Source organism: Neodiprion virginianus, chromosome 2 (genome assembly GCF_021901495.1).
Source record: "Neodiprion virginianus isolate iyNeoVirg1 chromosome 2, iyNeoVirg1.1, whole genome shotgun sequence".
Lineage (NCBI taxonomy): Eukaryota > Metazoa > Arthropoda > Insecta > Hymenoptera > Diprionidae > Neodiprion > Neodiprion virginianus.
The window spans coordinates 7,383,813-7,404,733 of record NC_060878.1 but is presented as its reverse complement, the minus strand read 5'-3'; the positions used below and the strand labels follow the sequence as shown (position 1 = coordinate 7,404,733).

The following is a 20,921-nucleotide window of genomic DNA, read 5'->3' as shown; positions in this document are numbered from 1 at the left end:
CACGAGTATAAATCGATACATCGAGAATTTGATAAAAAGTTAGCGTCCGACTGAAATACGATTTTAAACCAAAACTTGCGCAGTTGTAAGTTGAAATTTAATTAAATTTCCATTATACCGTGAAATCTAGTGTTTCCTAGCTTTGTAACTGATTATTCGATTCGATTAAACGAAACACTTCAATTTGTTACTAAATCACTTAATTTACGGAACGCAGTGTAGGTACAAAATTAATTTTTTACCGAGACCAAAACCGAAACCGTAGATTCGTTCGGTCTTTTTAAAAAAGTATTGTAATGAAAACGCGTTGAAACTGATGAAACCCTGTCGTTTGATTCGTCCTTGGATTTTTTGATCGGTACGTCCTCCCCTCCTCGTTAACTCTCGGTTCCAAAGTCCTCGTTTGGCACTTGGTACCAGTTTCCGGAAATACGACGAACAGACGGATCGATCCTCCAGCAACGCTCCTCCGGATCCTTCCTCCGGCGAATTGGCCGATTTGCGCCTTCGGCTTGACCTCCGAGGCAAAAGGCCGGGTTGCGGCAGGTCGCGAGTTGACCCAGAGTCCGGTGATCAGGACGAAGGAATCAGCGGCGTGCCGTAATAATGGTGCTCGCTGTACCTACTCAGGTGAGCGGTGCAACTCCGACGTCAAGTTGTACTTGAAAAGGCAGACCCAATACCCTCCTAAAGCTGCGGTAGCATTCACTAGCAGTTCGTTTCGAATCCTCGGCTAAGCTGCAGCCGGCCAGCAGCGGCGGTGTAACGATTTCGAATCGAAATCACAGCTGTTGCTTTTAGCCTCCATGCGTGCATGGATCATGGATCCAATCGGGCCAGCGAATCGCGCGCGGGCATTCGAGCGACAAATTTAACAAATTGACGCCAGAAAACCTGATTCCGAGAGCCTCCAGCAGCTCCTGTTAAAAGGTTCGCTCGAATAAAGTAACAGTAAAAATAGAATCAATCCAGCAGAGTCGGATCGCCGGTTAAACACGTTTCCGTCTATCTCTCTATTCCGCAATTTTTAAATACTACGGATCGCTGTTCGCGCAATTTTTCCGCACTGGCGGATTAATTTTTCTACGAAGTGTACACCTAATAACGAGGGCGACCCGTCACGGATGAATAATAAAATGGACGATAATAATAGTTGAAATAATAATATCAATGCTAGTGGTGCAGTTTTTTCAATATATTGTTTCCGCTCGATCGGACGATTATATAAATAACGGTTTGCGTTCGGAAATTCTGTATTCTTAATTTTATCGTTGACTTTTATGCGAACGAAGTGCGAAGTGTTGCAATTGACCAATACAGTTACAGTTGAATAACGTAGTTTTAATTAATTTTTCAACCATGTCTGTATTCCAGTCAGATTTCTTCTTTGTAATATAAACGATACGCATATATCTTGGAGTTTCACACTCGTTGACGATGTGTTGTAATATATGTATTATGCAGCGTTCAAATATTTATCAATCGCATGGATAAAACTGCGCATCTGCGATAAGAACGTTGGAAAATATTACGTGGATTAGAAAAGTGTAGCCGGTAAATTTGAACGAAAATCAAGTGAACAATGCGACGCGTGTGTTCGACGTGCAAATTTCCGATTTCCAATAATAATCGTCTGCAAGCAGGTTCGGAATCGATTTTTAATCTCATTATAAACTCTTGTCGTTGCGTCAGGATATTGCGCAAACCGTATTGTGCCGTGATCGTTTAAACTTTACCGATTTCTATTCGCGGATCGTTTATATAGCGCGGCTAAAAATATATCGTTATTGACGTATAAATTACACATATATGCATATATGTATAAATAGGTACTCACGATATGGTAAGTGGAACCGTATTAATTCGTCTAATTCGTTAACTTGCAAAATCTGCGGCGCAAACGTTGATCTTTTCAAATTCTCAATCAAAAACTGTTGTAGTTGGTCCGTGGACGCGAAGTGATTTACTTGTCGACGATATAAATCGTGGTCCAAAAATTAAGTTCGTTAACAGTTATACCCGCATGTATAGACGGGTTATTAAATTCTATTTAATCTCTTCGACCCGGCGTTCGCATAGCCGTGTCAGGTATACCCGTTGCTTCGACTTACCAGTATGCGGAAATTGTGGTCCAGAAAGTCGCGGGTCGCGAGTGACCTGTCGGTCATACCGCGATGAGATGTAACAAATTGTAAAAGCTGTGCATCGGAGAAAACGGGAACGCTGCAACGAGCCGAGTTGTGAGTAAGGTCAGTTTCAATAATAACGAGAGATAATCGGTGAACAATTAGTAAACCTATTTTTTCGGGAGTATTTCTAATTTTTCGTTTAACAATCTCCGATCGTCGGATAAACGGTGTGCGAATGAATTAACAAGTGAGTGCAATTTTTCATCATGGGAAATGCCAAATCGCAACCGTCTCGACCTCGGAGGCCGCTCTACCTGTTCTACCTGATTCATCGAACCTGGAGCATCGTCGTCGAACACCGAAGTGCCGGCAAGGAGGAGCGATACGAAGACACCGATCGCGAAACCGATTTAAATTCGAGATGCAGCGGCTGCGCCGACTGCTGTTACCGGCAGGACAGTTTCTCGTTCGACAGGTAACTAAGAAAAATCTGCCCTATCTAGCGTTGGTAAGGCAGGGCGTTACCTTCGTTCGGTAAAATAGATCCCGAATGATAATCGTTCTGTTTTATCGACCCTGCCGTTTCTGCTTCTCGTATTCACTTACGCTCGTTATCCGTTTGTCGTGCGAAGAAGTTTCAGTATCTTCTTGCTTGTAATGTATAATATTAGAATCTACAGAGAATCTTTGCTCACTTTAAAAAGTAATCATTCGTATAACGCAGAACTTTAATTTAGCCGAATGCCGAACATTTTTTTTTTGCACCGTTTATACAGTTCGCGTGTTTCCGTTCAGTAGAAATTTATCGATGCACAATATATTTATCTTGCAACAGTTGCAGGGGTTCTGATACTTCGACTTTAATAATATGCTCGAATTGAAGGATTTTTTTTCTGACGAACGAACGTGTAACCTAATACGATTGTTCCTGCAGCAGCTGTCACACGTAAAACATCACGAACGGTCGAATGATTATCGAATAATATTATGTAATCACTATTGAAATTCGTGCGTGAGCTATCCACTTATTGTTATTACGATGTCACGATACAACTTACGTCGCGTTATGCATACGCGTATAGCGTAACAAAGATTTGCTTATCGCGCGAAGTAATTAATTCTTTGCCAAAGGCGAATTTTATTTGAATTTTTAGTTTTTCTTTTTCTACTTTCTTTCACACACGCGCGCACACTTAAGCGTCGCGGGGTTCGTTCTTTCGATAAGAAAGACAGCGATCAACGATTTTACCATTCGCATTATACAATGGTACAATATTATTACATTCGTCGTTCGATAAAAATAAAGTAAGTCAAAAATAAATAAGAATAATTATAATCACAGTGGCAAATAGCTGCATACCATCACTTTCGTTTGATTACTTTTTTTTTTTTTTTACAAACCACACGTGTACGGTGTAGATTAACTTGTTAATTTTGTATTTCATTCGGTCTCATATTCGTTTCTTAATCTTTATTCTCTCTTTTTTTTTTTTTTTTTTTTTTTTTTTGCACATCCAAGACTAATTTTCTATCGGAACTTTCTCATTGAATATATATGATATAATTTGTCGCGTGAAAACGCGTTCGACAGTCTCGATTCCTTGTTCTTGAGTGAGAATCTAACTGTATAAGCTACATGATTGTCTTTTTTCTTTCATGCTTCGGTCGTTTGAAAACGTATACGTTATGAAAACGCATTAACTTCTGTTTGTTTTGAATAAACATATTAAAATAATCAACGTTCACATTCATTTTACATGTTTCAACTTCCACGGTACCGAATGTTTGAACGGGAATCAAAAATAAATTCGAATTTAACTAACGTCTTTTGTGTATACGTATATTATGTACATTTATATTAGAATAATATTATTTTGTATAAGATATATCGACAATACATTCTTGTATCATGTTTCTCCCCTTAATTAAGATACACGATGTGAAGACAGTCACTTGCACCTGCCGGCTTGCGGCTTGTTACGACTCAGGTTACTGCAAGCTGTATGAATTTGAATCAGCCGAATATATTAAAAAGTACACGTGCATATATCCGACGTACGTGCAACTAGTCATGATAAAAAAACGCCGCTGCATTCTTTTGCAATGCAACGCGAGACAATCAGTTTTAAACTTCTTCGTCACGCGGATACAAAATCGTTCATCGCAGTTATGACAGTTTGTTTGCCGTGTAAAATGCGTACTCGGTTTTTTTTTTTTCTTTCTTCTTCTGCACAGAAATATGAAATACGACTACAACTTGTCAACGAATTCTTGCGATTAGTTCGAAATTTAATATTAAACAGAAATAACATTGTTTACCCGTCGAGGAGAAAATAAATTAATAGAAAAAAAAGAAACAAAAAACACGAAAAATCAACAAGCGGAGGATATTATTTTTTAACGTAATAAATATTTTCAGCCGCATCGTAATACATTGTATAAGCACAGCGTAAATTTTATAACGCGTTACAGTTCGGTGTAATTGTTGAAGTATTACGTGCTTCTAGCGTTAGTATTACTTATGGGTTATAAAAAACGCGTTTGCGTCGGCTATAAGATAATAAAATAAGGAAATAATATACGGCAGGAATTTATTATAGTCAATTTTCGGTTTACGATACTCCCGGTAAATCGGAATATTTGAAAATACGCGATTGAAATTCTTTACGGGTTGTACGTAAATTAATAATATTGCGTGCGGATGGCAAATATTTGTCAAATTTTTTACAGCCCGGCTTGTCTCACAATAAGTATATCTTCATTTTTGTTTCCCTTTTTTTCCCTCTCTCTCTCTCTATCTCTCTTTTTCTCCATTGGTACTTTTCAACCGAGGATAAAAAATCACCTGTTAATAGCGAGATGCTTCATCTTTTTCAACGATGCTTATTTTAATAAAAGTGCCATCTTCGATGATGAATTGGCTGTACAATATTCACTTGAAATAGCAGCACTTAAGATGGATGGGTTCGTTTGAATATTCATCCGGTAAACTGTAGCTAATATACAGGTAGCCTTGAGTATATCGACATCGTTTTTATTTATCGTTACCACTTGCTTAATAATTATGACGCGTGATTTGAAAAGGTATAATTAAAAATTGGGAGATTCGATAAGAGAATAAAAAAAAAATAAAAAATTCTACTCTACTGCATCAAAGCGTAGCTAAATATTGAATAACTAAAATTCTAACGACAAATGTATTCGGTACTGTATTAATAAATTTTCATTCATTACATAACACATGTCCTGCAAATTGAAGAATTTTTTACTCCTAGTCAGGCTCGAATGGTTAGCTTGTATTTTTCACGACGAATATACAATAATATTATACTTTCATCTCCAAACGACTCTCGGTTCGAGATAGAAAGTTGATCACAGTTATTTGAAGATCACCTCGTAATTATATCAGATCTGAAAAACTATTCCAGCTTGATCGCGAATCACTTCCGAACCCGGAATTCAAGTCGCGATGATGATTTGTCAATTCGGCACAAGACTCGTTTGTTATTCGAAAGTTTGGCTGCAGCGACGCTAAAATTATAATTTACCGTTTGGAAACATCGCGGTCCGCCTGTATTCCCTGTGTCATCAATTTCAGCCTCATAATGGATTTTTCACTATGGTTTAGACGAAAATTTGACGGTGTGTCAGTGATAGAATTATTTATCCTGACAACGATTCATTAAATTGTCTCCGTAAAGTCTCGTTCAATTTCTGTACGTAATACATTCCTGGTAGATGTCGAAACTAATGTTTGTAAATTTATCGATACAAAGTACCGTAACACTGAGAAAAGACTTTCTGTAATTTTAACAAACGTATATTTGGATATGGCAAAATGAATGTTTTGTTATTATTATGAAATTTTAGGTGAACCGGATATGATTTCTTAACTACTAAGAAATTTCTGTATCGATCATTATTTGGTTTAACTAAAATTTCACAATAACAACATAACATTTATTCCGTCATATCCGTATACGCGTTTTTTAACAATAAATAAACTCTTCTCAATGAATTTAAAACGAATGACGTTGTTATGTACAGATTCGAAACTCGATTGGATACGGTACCTAATTGCACAAAAATTATTTACTCCTTTGTAGAAGTTGAAAATGACAAACTTTCTCACGGGGAAGAAATTGATTTTTTTCAAGTCAAACCAAATTTCAATTATTTCGTAGCGTGAAACATTAGCACGGTATAAACGAATATTGTTTTCTCAGCGCAAAAATTTCAAAATTATCGTTTTGTTCACTTACTCTACAATCTTGAACGAAGTAGATTAACTCGGGTATCACATTTTTTCAGCCCTTTTCTTATGGAATTTTCTTCGAAATTCCACGACGTTTCCCTTTCCGAATCACAGTGAAAAGGCGGTTCTTATAAAAGGGCGAGTTTTTTTTTTTTTTTTATTTTTTTATTTCCAAAAGACCGTTCAATTTTTCAAATTAGGCGCGCAAATTAGAACGGCTCGTTATCCGATTTCCAAAATAAAAAAAAATAAATAAATAAATAAAAAAACAGAGATGCCAAAACTTTGGGTTTAGCCGGCGTTCAAACGACCCGTTCATCGTCGACTTTAAAAAATCCCCGGTCCGAACCTCGCAGAGCCGCAAGATGCCTAATTGGAAGAGATCGAGGCTCGCAGGTGAACTTGATACGTGGGATGATCGAGCTGATACGGATAGAGGCGAACCCTGGCATTCCCCCTCCTCCATCCAGGCTTCTCGACTCGACTCGACTCGAGACGGGGATAGAACGACGATGCGGTTGCAGGTGCCGCCCCAATCCCCATGCTCAAGCCCCACGTTCTATCAGTGAAACGGCGTCTGTCACGAGAACAGGCGCGTCTCTTGTGCCGCGGCTGAGGACGAGCCGAATCACCGTTTCGATCAACGATTAGCGCGATTCGCTCGCGAATAGCAGCCCGAGATTCGGGAGTTTGGGTCACGCGTCGATCGACGACGATGTCGCCGCTCTCGTGTTCGTTTTCGCAAATTTTTATTTTTTTTTTTCTCATCATCTGATCGAAGAAAGCAGATGCGGTAGATGCTTGTGTGTGGTTCTTTTTTTTTTTTTAATTTTTTTTTTTTAATTTTTTTTCTTCGCGCGCCGTTTTGTGCTTTATATACCCGCGCGTTGAATTATTATCCCCGTTCATCGAACGTTTCCCTTCGTACGTTGTATACGTACCTGCGTGAGGATTGAGAATAAACGTTCGCGGTGAGGACCGTTTCTTTTTGTTTTTTATTTTTTTGTTTTGCAATTTTGTTTTTCACATTTACGTGCATGTGATTTGTGGCATGGATGGGCCAGTTTAAGCCGGGCGTGACCAGCAAAAATAACAGGTAATAATTTTTTTCATCTCGACACGCTTACCTGTTTTCCATACATTATCGAGTCCACGCTCAACTGAATTACGACAAGGATCCAGGGACGAAAACTTTGATCTAAGTAGAGTATCGACGACTCGTCTCGTTTCGACGTTTTAAATTTTTAATATTCTTATTCTTTATACAAGGTTCATTTCAGACTGTAAGTTCGGAAAAAATCTGATGTATCGAAAAAAAAAAAAGAAAAATCGTTTCATGAAAAATTGAGATTGATTTGAATATCGTTTGACGGGTCTCTATTCTATGCTAGATATAAGAAATTATCAAGAAATTGATGAAAAAAGAAAAGGAAAGAACATTGTTCAAACTTTTTTTAAATTCCGAAATCGCGTGCATCGGTGGTCCAATTTTTGTACGTCGTACGTATCGTGATATTAATTCGATATGAAAGTTGAGTAACGGTAATACGTTATTTTTTTCCTTTCTTTTTTTTTTTTTTTTTTTCTTCATCTCGAGGCATAAAATTATTATCAATATTATTGAATGATAATTTGTGAAATTCAATGAAAGCAACAACGATCGTTGAAATATTGTACCTGTACGATAACGTCGTCTCCTTGAGAAGTCGCGTGTGATTCCGGGAATCGGATAACAATTGTGCCTTAACAATTTGCAACAATCAAGTAAATTATCCCTCTAATTGTAATACACGGTTACAACTGGCGATATATGCAAGACAAACGAGACTGAGAAAATACCATACAATAAATAGTTAAATACCTTTGGTATATAACATACGTCTCTTATTGTATCCAATTTTCATATTGTACTTGTCTTCCTCGTTATGAGCCGGAGTGTGAGAAAATCGACGTTTGTCGGCACGCGATTTGACGCATTCCGGACGTTTGTGTGTAGAGAATGCGTGTATTTATAAGCTTGTTGAGTGCGTACATCAAACCTTCGTACATTAGATAGGATGTATTATTATATTATTATACTGCCACTGTTATTTTTTTTTTTTTAATTCATCCTCTGTAAGGAGGTAAAAAAAAGCTCCGATCATCGTTTATAATACATTCCGCACGATGGATTTTTCGACTGTGAGAAAATGAGGAAAAAATTCTTATTTACACGTGATAAATACAAGTGTAAAATAAATTATGCGTTGTGATACAAGTATTCTAAGTCTAATGATCCGCTAGTCGGATTAGGCTTCGTATAATACTATACGAAAACCGTGAGCCTTTGATTAAGGCTTAAGATAATTATCAACTGCAATGTAATTAGCGAATGCGATTTAAACTCTGCCGAAATTTCATGAATATTCTTTGTTCTTCGTGAAAATGAAAAACTGTGTAAAAATTTGCCCGATCTGATTTTAGGTTTTTTAACAATAATTGAAATACAAGTAAAAAAAAAAAGAAGTATATAATTATACCTGTCGAAAGTTTTGATACACTTAAATTGATCTCATGAATTCCTCTTTCTTGTGTTGTAATTAAATATTTCCATGAACAATGTAATTATGTACAGAGTGTATATTTTCAAAAGGATATTTCTATTCCGAGAATGATGAGCTGCGGAAAGGAGTCGGAAACCTGTAGGTTACCCTCTCTCTCTCTCTCACTCTATATATATATATATGTATATATACACACATATATATATATATATGTATGCGTGTAAAACCTACCAGCTCGCGTTATAAACCAGCCGCCGGGATTATTGGCCTCGGAAGATTTACGCGTTAATGTATATAACCTGAAGAAAAAAGAGGATGCCAGTCACCGGTTTTCCCGCGTGCTTTTGTACCCGGCAATTTATAATACCGGGAGCAAATTCACTGCAATAAACCGTCTAAAGCAGCCATTTTCTTAACAATAATGTCGGTCTTCTTCACTGATCGATGGAATCGTGCGGAATTCTATTCCTTTTCCGGATTAATTCGCTGCGTGCGGGTTTTATTATACATCGGTGATTCCATGCGAAAACAACCAACGTGTGATCCTCACCGCGTTTTGATTTTGTTCAAAAATTTTTCCCCGTTTTTTACCAGCTCTGAAACAGTACTCTGATTTGAAGAAAAAACAAAAAAATTTCATTCGACTGGTTTATTATTGAGACGGATTTTGAACCTTTTTTTAAATTCATATTGTCTAAAACTGTAGTTTGCCAAATATTTCAAGACCGGATCCATGATGGACGGATTTTTTAAAAAATGTTTTTTACCACTTTCAATTTTTTTTATCAACTAAATTATTGTTTAAACGATCTGAAAAATTCCTAAAAAATTCTCAAAACTTGTATTCTTCGGTCGTAACATTTCTAGACCAGTTTCATTATGAGGTTGATGAAAAAAAGTGGAATGTGCAGAAAAAAAAAAAAAAACTACACCAAAATCTCTGCAATAGAACCGGGCTAAAAATCAGGGTAAAATTCAGGGTACTGTTTCAGATCTGGGAGAATAGCGGAAATTGTTTTAAACAAAAGCAGAAATCGTGAGGCTCATACGATTGGCGGATCCGCATGGAATTCCACACGTATATTACGTATGCGATTGAAACAAGGAAGGAGTGACTGTCCCATAATCGCTCGAAGCCCTCGGGTTGCCGTAGAGGAAGAACGGGATGAAATTGTTGATCAGAAATGGCGGCGCATGGATGTGCAGGGTATACCGTTAGGCTAGATGGACGTGTAATTATTTCAATCACAATCAACCGGCATCGGAAAAGATCGAGATAAGCCGAGTCGCTTTTGTACGTCGAAAACGGTACTTATACACTTCGTGGATCCGAATTACACGCGGGTGAGTAACCGATTCGATATACGCGGCGATCACTCTTGTTTGAATGTAGTACAGGGTACAATGAGAAAAAGTTTCGTTTCTTCCAGTAACTGGAAAAAATGAGTAAAACAGGTATCGTTGAAAAAAACTGTTTGAATATTGTTGGAATTTCGAAAAACGAGGTACGTCGATCCTTTTTTGGCTATTGCAACGCAAAATCGGTTTATGAGGTTTACTATACTTTTTGAAGTTATACTTCTTTAGGCGCGTTATGAAAAACTGATGAGAGTGAAATTTCAAGATGCGCGCGCATCACTGTAACACAAAATTAACAGGATGAAGTTGCCCACTCAACCGAATTCATTAAGTCTCGAAAAATTTGTGAATATTAGTGAAAAAATTGTGCTAAAATACTTTTTCAAGTGCTCCAATATAATTGAGGTTAGTTATCCGTATGTATTATTTATTGATATAAATTAAAATATCATTATTTAATATAATTAATACTAAATATTATTAAATTGTCAATGTTGAATATTTATTATTGGTTTTTTAATATTTACAAAATAAAGAAATAAATTTAATAGAACATTTAATAAAAAGTTCGTGACAAAAATTTAATAGATTATTTAAATATAATGCAAGACATCCGTTATTTGTTTTATTGTTTTTTATTACATACTTCTTTTCTTTATCATTGTGTGACAGAAGATTTTGACATGTTGTGTATTTTTTAATGATGCCAAAGAAGTATAACTTCTCACGCGCGTACATAAGTACACGCACCCATTTTTTTTAGTCAAACAAGGCTTTAACGTCGATTTATCGTTGCACGAGCGTTAAATTTTCGCAACAGTTGCAAGAAAATCTAGCAACAGCGATCGTAATGAGAAAGAATAGCAACGGATACCAGACTTTCCGGTAACAGATACAAAAGTAATTTTCATTTTCTACCTGGAACTATATTTTGTCGATTGTGGTAAAAAATGAAAATAATTAAGAACTGAGCTGTAACCGGAACTAAAAATTTCTCTCAGAGTAAGAAAAAACCAGCCCTTCAGTTTGACGGGACTTTAATTTTCAACCCTGCCGATTTTTCGTACCACACCGTTAAAACGATCCTGAGAATTGAGAGAGCGTTGAATCGTCATCGAGGACGCTCGAATACAGCAGACCTTCGTTCGAATCCGCTGTATAATTCATCATCGGAGTAAAAAATGTATTGTAAAAGAATTCTCGACGATCATTTTATGCAACTCGCGTGGGCGAAAATTTGGCAAGATTAATAACGCTGTCCAAAGGTACCCGGAATGTCTTGTACGTTCTACGATGGCGTAACGTGAGCGAAAAAACAACTCGTCAAACGTCGGATTCTTGCGCAAGCGAAACAATGCCGCGGGTCTTGGATAATTGCGACGTCCTGTTGGTATTATAAATATCAAGATCCTTCGTTTCCCACATTCGATTCTTACGGATCGGAGCGATGTGTTCTTTTTCTTCATGGAACAAGGTCTGACAATGAGCCTCGGCTTCAACGCCGTTGACGAAACGAGTTCGAAAAGAGAAACAAAAATTAATTCGAGTATTAAAGTTGTAACGTATTTTTTGCAAATTTTTCTATCCCATCTCTAGTGATAACGATTGGTAACGGTTGATTGTTTCGCACGCTAATGTTTTTTAACGTCGGCCAACGCTTTTTCAAAAGTTTATCGGCGAATCGATTCGTTACCTGATAATGGCAGAAACGCCATTTGTAACCACATCCTGATAAATTTGTTCCTACTTTATTATATATTAATTATCAATACACGTCAACGTGTTAAGTAAAACGTGAATTCGTTATTCATTGGGTATTAAATACATTATATATTGTATTTCTTCTTAAATGCATGTAATAAACATTACATTTGCTAAGATATTATTATTTGGCTATTCATAAATTATTAACGCCTCGTTTTGCCTTTGAGCACGCGCTTCGTAAAAATTTGATAACGTTTCTCCGAATGGTGTACCTCTGTTTTAGCGTTAGCCAATACTTGAATCAGAGGATCTTTAAATCAGAGGATCGGTTTCAAAATGCGTTGAAAGAAAGCAGCAGCGGATGATAATGGAAACGGATTTATATGTTACCAGCAATGTTGTCCGGTCACATTAGAGACTTTCTTCTAAAATTGCGATGTTTTTCCGTCAAGCCGTAAAAGCAGCGTCGTTTTGTCGTTGAACTGGTTCATGGTCAGTTATTAGAATATCTGTGTAACCAACACGTTGTTGCTGCGCCTCTCATAACGATAATTAACTGTGTAGGTACTGCACGCTTTCTGAAACGCGATTTGTTTATACTCGTTATACGCTGGTGGTAGATGTTGTTATAACCGTGTCTTTAATTTTTCCACGCACTTAAGCCAAGTCCTTGTATAGGTGTGCAACATACCTCATAACTGCAGGCTACCTTAAAGCAAGGTTATAACCGCGTGTGCATATCGCCTCATGTATTTACGCTCTTTCACGAATTAGATGAAATTTCCCAACTTTCTACAAATGGGAAATAATTCTCCGTGCCAATTTTCTTCGGAAATCTTATTTTTAACCAGTCCATTCAACGTCTTCACGAGTCACCGCTCCGCCAATAAACAATTTGTTTGCATTTTTTATTCTATGTTTTTCAATTGGAATTCGCTCCGCAATCAGATCATTATAATTACACAATCCACTCCTCTATTTTCTCATCAATTTTTCAGTTTTCACGAATGTACATCGTTACTTCGAAAAGTTGATGGTAGTACCTACACGTGGTGAAGGAACTCTTTAAACAACAAAATAGATTTAAATTAAATGTCGATTAAATCCTACATGCTTCCGAGTGAAATGATATCGTTCGAAGAATACGTTTTGTACCCTTGAATACCTTCGAATGTTCAGTCGCTGCAAAAGATTTTTGTAACAACAAATATAACCGTTTAACTCTTGAATCGACGAAACATGAATTTTTTGATACGAGAATTTCATATTTTTATAACATGTATAACGATCGAGGTGCGTTCAATGAAATTGTTTTGTCATTTGAATCACACATTTTCTTGATGCACAAAATTCACATTATCTCAAGAAACTCAGGGCGTGTTGTGTGGAATAAATTGATCGTTCAAAGGCTTGATTTAATTCTATATTAAATTAAGAAAAAAGTATTTTGTCGAATTAAACGAGTAATCGGCCGCGTTTAGTTGAATCGAGCAAACGTCACTCGACTCGAAGAATTTTTTCTCTCCGTGTAATCGCGTCGGTGGTGGGAATTTGGAACAATGTTGCGTACAGGGTGATACGAAAGATTTTATACCCGCAAAGGATACGTCACGGAACCATGCGGTGTACGGTTACATTAGCGGCGAAAGATTAAAGCGGGTTCGATCTCTTTTGCGGCAAGCTCGAGAACCGTTTAGACGCAGTTTAGCTTTGCCGTATAGAGCAGCTGCTACGCTTAAGTATGATAGTAATTTGCCAAGCGGAGATAACGCAGCGATATTACATCGAGGTATGCACGACCGTGTCCTGCATTGCTGCGTTTTACAGTACCTGAACGGTATTGCTGACTGTTTATTAATTCTTTTTGAATTCGCACCTAGGTGTGAGACGACTCAAGGCGTGTCTGAATAACACTCGCGATCTACCGCGTTCGGGCATGCTCGATACCTTTTCGAAATTTGCATGTTTAGGATACACCTAAATTACCGTTGGCTTCGATTAGTCGGAGATTTTTTTCATTTTAAATTATTTGAATTTTTTTCTCTTTCTTCTTTCACACCTATGTATGTATACATATGTATATCTGTATAATATTTTGCGTGCGTATGGAAACGCGGAAAGAAAAAACGGGAACGCGACGGAATATTTTGGCAAATTTGCCTAGTAGCTGTATGGTCGTGGACCGTGTTATTCTCGTCTCTCTCTTTCTTCGATTTTTATTTACTTATTATTTTTTTTTTTTGTTATTCTCTTTCCTTCAATAAAGACATAAAATTAGCGAAACGAATATCGAGGCGCGTGAGCAGGTACGTAGGTATAAATTATACCTACACGCCACGATAGACGTATTTAAATCTACTTTTCGAATGATGGTTTGGTCGAAATTTCATTTCGGGTTTAATATACTGGGACTATAAATCGATTTATGTTTGATCGACCAATCAAACGGCAAGACGTAGCCCAGCGTCAAAGTTGTTGACAAGTTTCTTGTCGCAAATATACATACATATATATATATATATATATACAACGTATTCTGCGAATTACCAATCGCTATGGAGTTCTCATTTTCTACAGGAATCATTTCGTTAGGTATATATGAGGCGTTCCAAACCAAAGCAACGAACACGTGGCCCTCATCATCGGCTATTTTTCACCGGGTTTTAGATTTTTTGGATCACGGCTTTCATTTTTACTCCTCCCAAAAATATGAAAACTTAATTTTCAAACGAATAGTCCCAATCGATTGATTGTAAATTCTTCTCGTGAATTATTGGTTGAAAAATGAAAATCTTAAGGGCAAGTCTCAGGTTAGAAGCTTCAGGAGAAACAAGTAATTCAAAAGTTCGTAAAATCGAATTTGATATAAATTTAAAGCTTACAAATTCATATTTAATTCGGTTTTTCTAGCTTTTGTGCTTTCGATTTAGAAGCTACAGGCAAAAGAAGTAATCGAAAAGTGAGAGAAAAAAAAATGTGAAATATTAAATGTGAAAGTTTAAACACATCTGAGTCGCACGATTTTCTTTTTTTAACAAAGAATTCACGAGGATGATTGAAAACCGTTCGATTAGAGTTATTTATTTGGAAATTGGTACTTTGTATTTTGAGGAACGGTAAATATCAAATCAATGCTAATTTTTTTTGTGCGCTCTACACGTATTCTGCTTATAAATAAATAAAATCAAAGCGTTAGACTTAGGTTGCATTGGGATGGAATGCCCCATTATGTACATTCATATATAAGCATATATTATGTGCGTCACAATTATTATACTACCAGGAAAATTAAACCCGTAGAATTTAGGCTTGGAAGATTCCTAAAACCGAAATAAATCCTTTAGTACCTACAAATATACTGCATACTTTGAGGAAAATCTAGTGTCTCGATTTGCTAAAATGTGCGAAACTAACGGTACTTGAACTAAACCGTTCCGATGAAGAGGCCGCGTTCGATATTAAAATTCGAATTTGCATGAAGGCGATTGAATGACATTACTGGTTTAAAATTAAGACTGATTAATTGCTTTAAAAGCGTTTGAAATCCCAATTAAACGTAATTCGAATAAAATTAGAAAGTTTTATTCATAAATTCACGTTAAAAACGGAACCTCGCTAAGGAATTTCTCTACGTCATTTTGTAAGAAATAAAAACTGTTGTCATTTTCCTTGAGAAGTTTCGTTTGCGCCGTGAAATCGTCCAAAAATATACATACATACGTATATTCTTGTTTTGCACAAATCGATCGGAATAATTTACATCATTATCATCATAGGATCTGAATCGATCACGAATACATCGTGAAAATTACGATCGTTTCTAAAATCGCAAAAAAATCGGCACCCTGAATCAAAGGATTCGACAATAACGTATGTTGTACCGGTGTAAACGTGTAACGATAAATGTTAGGAAAAACGGAATAAGAAAAATGATTGAAAAAATATAATTGCGATCGTCTTTGCACCGGCCAGTCGTCGACGAAAAAAAGTGCGAAGAAACGGCGACGACAGCCGGCTTATATTACGAACGAACGATTTCTACGTATACCGAAGTCTGTAATCATCGGCGGAATGAGTCTGCGGCTTTTCTACCTCGAGTGTGAGTGAATTATTGTGTTATACAGGGTGTCCCGGAGCTAAGTGACTCCAGACTGATAGGGGTAATAGAGGGGGTCGAGCCGAGTAAATTAACCCGAAGAAAATGTGGTCTACAAAGTCGCGTTCGCGAGATACGAGTGGTTAAAAAAAAAAAAATGGTTATGTAACGACTGGTTTTTGGGATACGATTTGACGTTGGAAATGCTTTCGGTTGAAATTTTTAAATTTCATTTCATTCGTCTTGTTTGCAAGCGTGCTCGACTACCGATGCGAAATATAAAGCTTTCAAATTTATACGAATTTCAAACGAAAATACTTACCTCTTGACGTGTTGAATTTTTGCCGATGATTTACAGTTTCGTGCAAAATATTTTGTCAATATCAGGAGAAAATATTCACTTATCTTTCGCTAATTATAATCAAATAGGTGCTTGGTAAGTAAAACAATGTCAATAATTTATACTTCAGTCGGACACATAAATTGATGTCGCATTGCGTCGTTAATGAGAGCAGAAAAACAAAAACTGACTGCGATGAAAAATAATTGATTAGTTTTGGTCATTCTTACCTCACAATTTACTCAGCCTTACGACCGCCTCTATCAGTTTGCCCACTTTGTTTTCGGACACCATGTATATAACGAAACATACGTATTATTATAATATACATGTGTGATATACGCGGTTAAACTGGTGCGTTTGTGCCTATGAAACGCGCGTGTTGTATATCTATGTAATTTCTGTAAGTGCCGAGCGTTTTTACGTCCCGTTTTGTATGTACGTATGTATGTATTTATGTAGTACCTGCGTGAAAAAATATACAGTTATCCTCTTTCGAGACGATAGTGCGTGTAAACCAGCGTCAAGGACCCGTTTTGTGTAACCAAAGATTCGTAACGGCGTCCGTTTCATCATCGGCACAATGCGTAGTTGATATTGTAACGTTGCGATACCTCGGTGAAAACTGAGAGAAATTTTTAGTTCCAATTACCGCTCGGTCCTTGACTATTTTCATTTTTTACCACAATCGACAAAATATGTATAGTTCCAGGTAGAAAATGAAAATTAGTTTTACAGCTGTTACCGGAAAAGAAAAATTAATTGTGAGACACGTGTTCGTGTTTTGAAAAATAGAATAGAATAGAATACGTTTACAGTGTTAATAAGTGAATAAATTTACGTGTACAGAAAATGATAGGAGAAGGAGTACAAATAAAATAGAAAATATGGAAAGAAAGGTAAAATATAGCTTACAGGCAACGTGGCTAAAATCAATAGGTTCAAGAATTTATCAGGCTACAAGACAATACGATACAAAAAGTTCGTGCACTTAATGTTTGCAACGAATTATTCGTATCTGATACCGATTTCGCGAGAAGAGAGTTATGACGATGTTTTACAAGCAAGGACTTCGTTTCGTTTCGTTTCATGAGGATTTCTCGCCGATATTCAAGTAAAAAGAAATGCAGAATATGTTCGTTCACTCCGATATTAGGGACAAGCTGATCGCTTGTTTTGATTCTAAGTCAAATGAGAAAGACTTTTTTTTTCCCCCGTCGAATTTGAAGCTAGAGTAATTTTGAAGTTTTATTATTTTGAAACAGGTTGCCTAAATTTTCCTAAAACATTTTAAATTACTCCAAGTACTGTATAATTGAACAGTCATTTTTCGGAGAAAATTAACACCCTTTTTTCGGTTATTTATTATTCATTACAAGCTACTTATCATCTGTGGTTGGATTAATTTATTTTTATTTCTTGCTTGTTTTACTGAGAAATTTTTACTCCACCGCGGTGGAAGAAGAAACGTGGATTTACAGAGAGTTAGCTTATGGTTTCACTTTGATATTTTGATCACACCGTTCTCGTTCTCGAAAAAATGAGCGTAGAAGAAGAAAAAAAAAAAAAAAAGAAATAAAAAACGGAACATCTCGACGCACGACGTGTTTTGCATATGAAAAGGAGTTCGATATTCCGAAACAGCGACTGATCACTTCTCCGAACAAGCACTCGGAACGAGTTCCATGCTTTCTAGAAAAATAAAATGGTGTTTTATCAATTAACACATTCCGCAAAGTTGTAAAAATTATTTTCACGTTTGTCGAAAGATTGAAATATTCATATTCAAGAATACCGCAGGCTTATAAAATTTATTACCCTTGTTCCCCGTGGTACAGCTTTAGAATAAATATAAATTCTTGTTGAAATGGAGTTTACAAAAGAATAAATATGAATGTTTTAACGTGATCCAGATTTTCTTCCTGTCAAAAATCATCGCGGATAACTCGTCTTGTTGGATGAAATTACAGTCGAAATTGAAAATATGGCGAGAGATCCGTTCGAAAGGTGTTACCAAAATCGATCGGGCAGAATTCGATCGAAACGTCACGTCGACGTTGACGTTGAAACGAATTTTAAACTCACGAACATCGGCTGTGAATAAACGACGATTGATAATTTCAGACAAATGACGTGGCTGCGATTAACCCGAGTGTCAGACTTAGATCAATGGTTCGTCGTTGGTGTAAAAAGCGCCTGTTTAATTCGCCCCGAAATCGTTTGCGGAGAGATTTATATGCCGTGCGTGTGAAATAATTACCGCGAGTATAACGAATAACAGAGCGTAAAAAAGTGTCACTGTACAATCATATCCTAGCATGTTTGCCGTTTAATTAAATCGCCGTCGCGGCACAAAAGTTGTAGGTATTTTATATATATATATATACTCGAAGGTAAACGGTCTTTGTGCACGGAATCGTGCTTGCGAAGCGATAAATTCCAGTGAAAAAAGCTTCTTCTCCATTTAAACGAACACGTTCACTTTCCATGAACTAAGCGCTCGTTCGTTTCATGCCGAAGCTGCGGATGATGGCCGTATATGTACTCGTGTGTTAAGGATATTGTACCTACTTGAGGCGTACAGTCGGGTCAAAAATGCGATGAGACATGGGATCGAGAGAATGGTACTTTTATCTAAAAATGTCATCGTGGTTGAGAAAATATTTGAAAACCCTGAATTTCAACTGTAAACATACGAATCGCATTATTCTAGCAATTTTTCGTACAAAAATCAATATCGCTTGTCCTATTTCGATGAACAATATCTCGATTATTCGTAAATCACAAAATCATCTGAGATAGATGTTCCATTGTGATGATGCATTTCAATTTCATTGTTTGTAAAATTCAACGATTCGAAATTTTGAATATTTTTCACCAACCGATGAGATGAAGGAGAATATTTCCTCCGGACGATTCGTAGGATATATTAATTGATAAATTATTGTTAGGATATTTTTCGTTGCAATCGGACGAAGTATATTCGATTTTCGGTGAAGAGGCAATAAAACAATGCACGAAATAACAAGTCGAAATTTAGTCTCTTAAAAGTTTCTTTTCCACTTTCCAGGGGGAGTTTTTCTATTTGGTAAATACGGTCAGTATTGTTTCTGTTTTTTTAATTCATTTTCAACCTGACTGTAGGTCTGGTGCATCCTTAGATAGACGGCATTCCATTTCGTTCCATTCCACGTATCGAACGCAGTGGCTCTTTTTGAGATCCTCAGATTCTCTCGTTTCTTCCTCTTGAATTATACCGTCGTGCATATTGCACGAAATTGCAATCCTAGGTCAGTTAACGTGCGTGTCTAGTACGTAATGACCATGTGTCCAAGTGTAATTATTAAATCCATCTATATTTAAATTTTTAACTCGCACGCGATCGTCTTCACGCAACGAACAGCGATTCGAGTTTATACAAAAACAGCATTCAAGAATGTGTAGCTATAAAGCAAGAGGGGAAAGAAAAATTGTTTCACAATTGTTTCAGACAGGAAAAGTCATTTTATGAATGAGCGAATGAATGATTTATAAATTGACAGGTTGTGAGAAAAAAAAAAAAATTCTCATCAATCTTTGTATATTGTGCAAATTTTGAATCGAAACTCTGAGAGGGTAGAATTTTCAATAATTTTACAAACCGAGTATTTTATCATACTCGAGGGAAATTTTCAACATATTGCATTCACTTCTAAACGTTTTCTCGAAACTTTTGTGGAATATTTTTCTAAAACTTGACTTAGAGAATCTCTCCGAGAGATGTTGAAAAAAACTGAAATTCTTGTTGCTACAATAATTGCGAGAAAGCAGTGATGGCGAAAATTTTTATTGAATGGCTGCAATTTAAGTGAGAATTCTCGCATACGAGAGAACACGACAAATCGATCATATCTCATTGAAGAAAGTAGCTCGCCCGGTATTATAGGTTTCAAAAAAATTCATTTACCACATTTTTTTTTCATACATAATTATATATAATAATTTAAATATCGTCTAATTTTCCAATTCTAGATTCATTATTTGCTGTGGATTATAAACAACAACAAAAAATCTCATACATCCATGATATTAATGATATTACACGTAACGAAAAATGCAGAGCAATTACACTCGTAATAAATGCGAGTCGATTTTTCTTCCGCGAAGGAAAAAAAAAAAAAGAAGGAAATAACGAATGTGTGGAAGAGAAAGACTAAAAATACTAGACTAATTACAGCGTGCTTATAAGGATACATGCTATATACCGGTTTCGATCTTGTTTTTGAGACGTCATTACGTACATCGCACTGAGAGGAATTTTTAGTTTCAATTACCGCTCAGTCCTTGACTATTTTCATTTTTTACCACAATCGAAAAATATAGTTCTAGGTAGAAAGTAAAAATTAGTTTTCCAGCTGTTGCCGGAAAGTCTAGTGTCCGTTACTATTCTTTCTCATTACGATCACTGTTGCTGTATTGTGCAACAATAAATTGACGTTAAAGCCTTGTTTAACTA

The 20,921-nt window shown here is 36.5% G+C and overlaps 1 protein-coding gene across 2 annotated transcripts in view; it reads left to right on the top strand.

The window, feature by feature from the left end:
• The first annotated feature begins 722 nt into the window (after positions 1–722).
• Positions 723–20,921, top strand: part of LOC124296978 (uncharacterized) — a 55,058-nt gene continuing 34,859 nt past the window's right edge. The window contains exon 1 of one of the 2 annotated variants that reach the window (XM_046747488.1): positions 723–2,604. In XM_046747488.1, the coding sequence (XP_046603444.1) occupies positions 2,396–2,604 (209 nt within the window). In that variant the 5' untranslated portion in view covers positions 723–2,395. Of the gene's footprint in view, positions 2,605–6,951; positions 7,481–20,921 lie in introns of those variants that run through there. The other variant, XM_046747489.1, reaches the window with a different exon arrangement.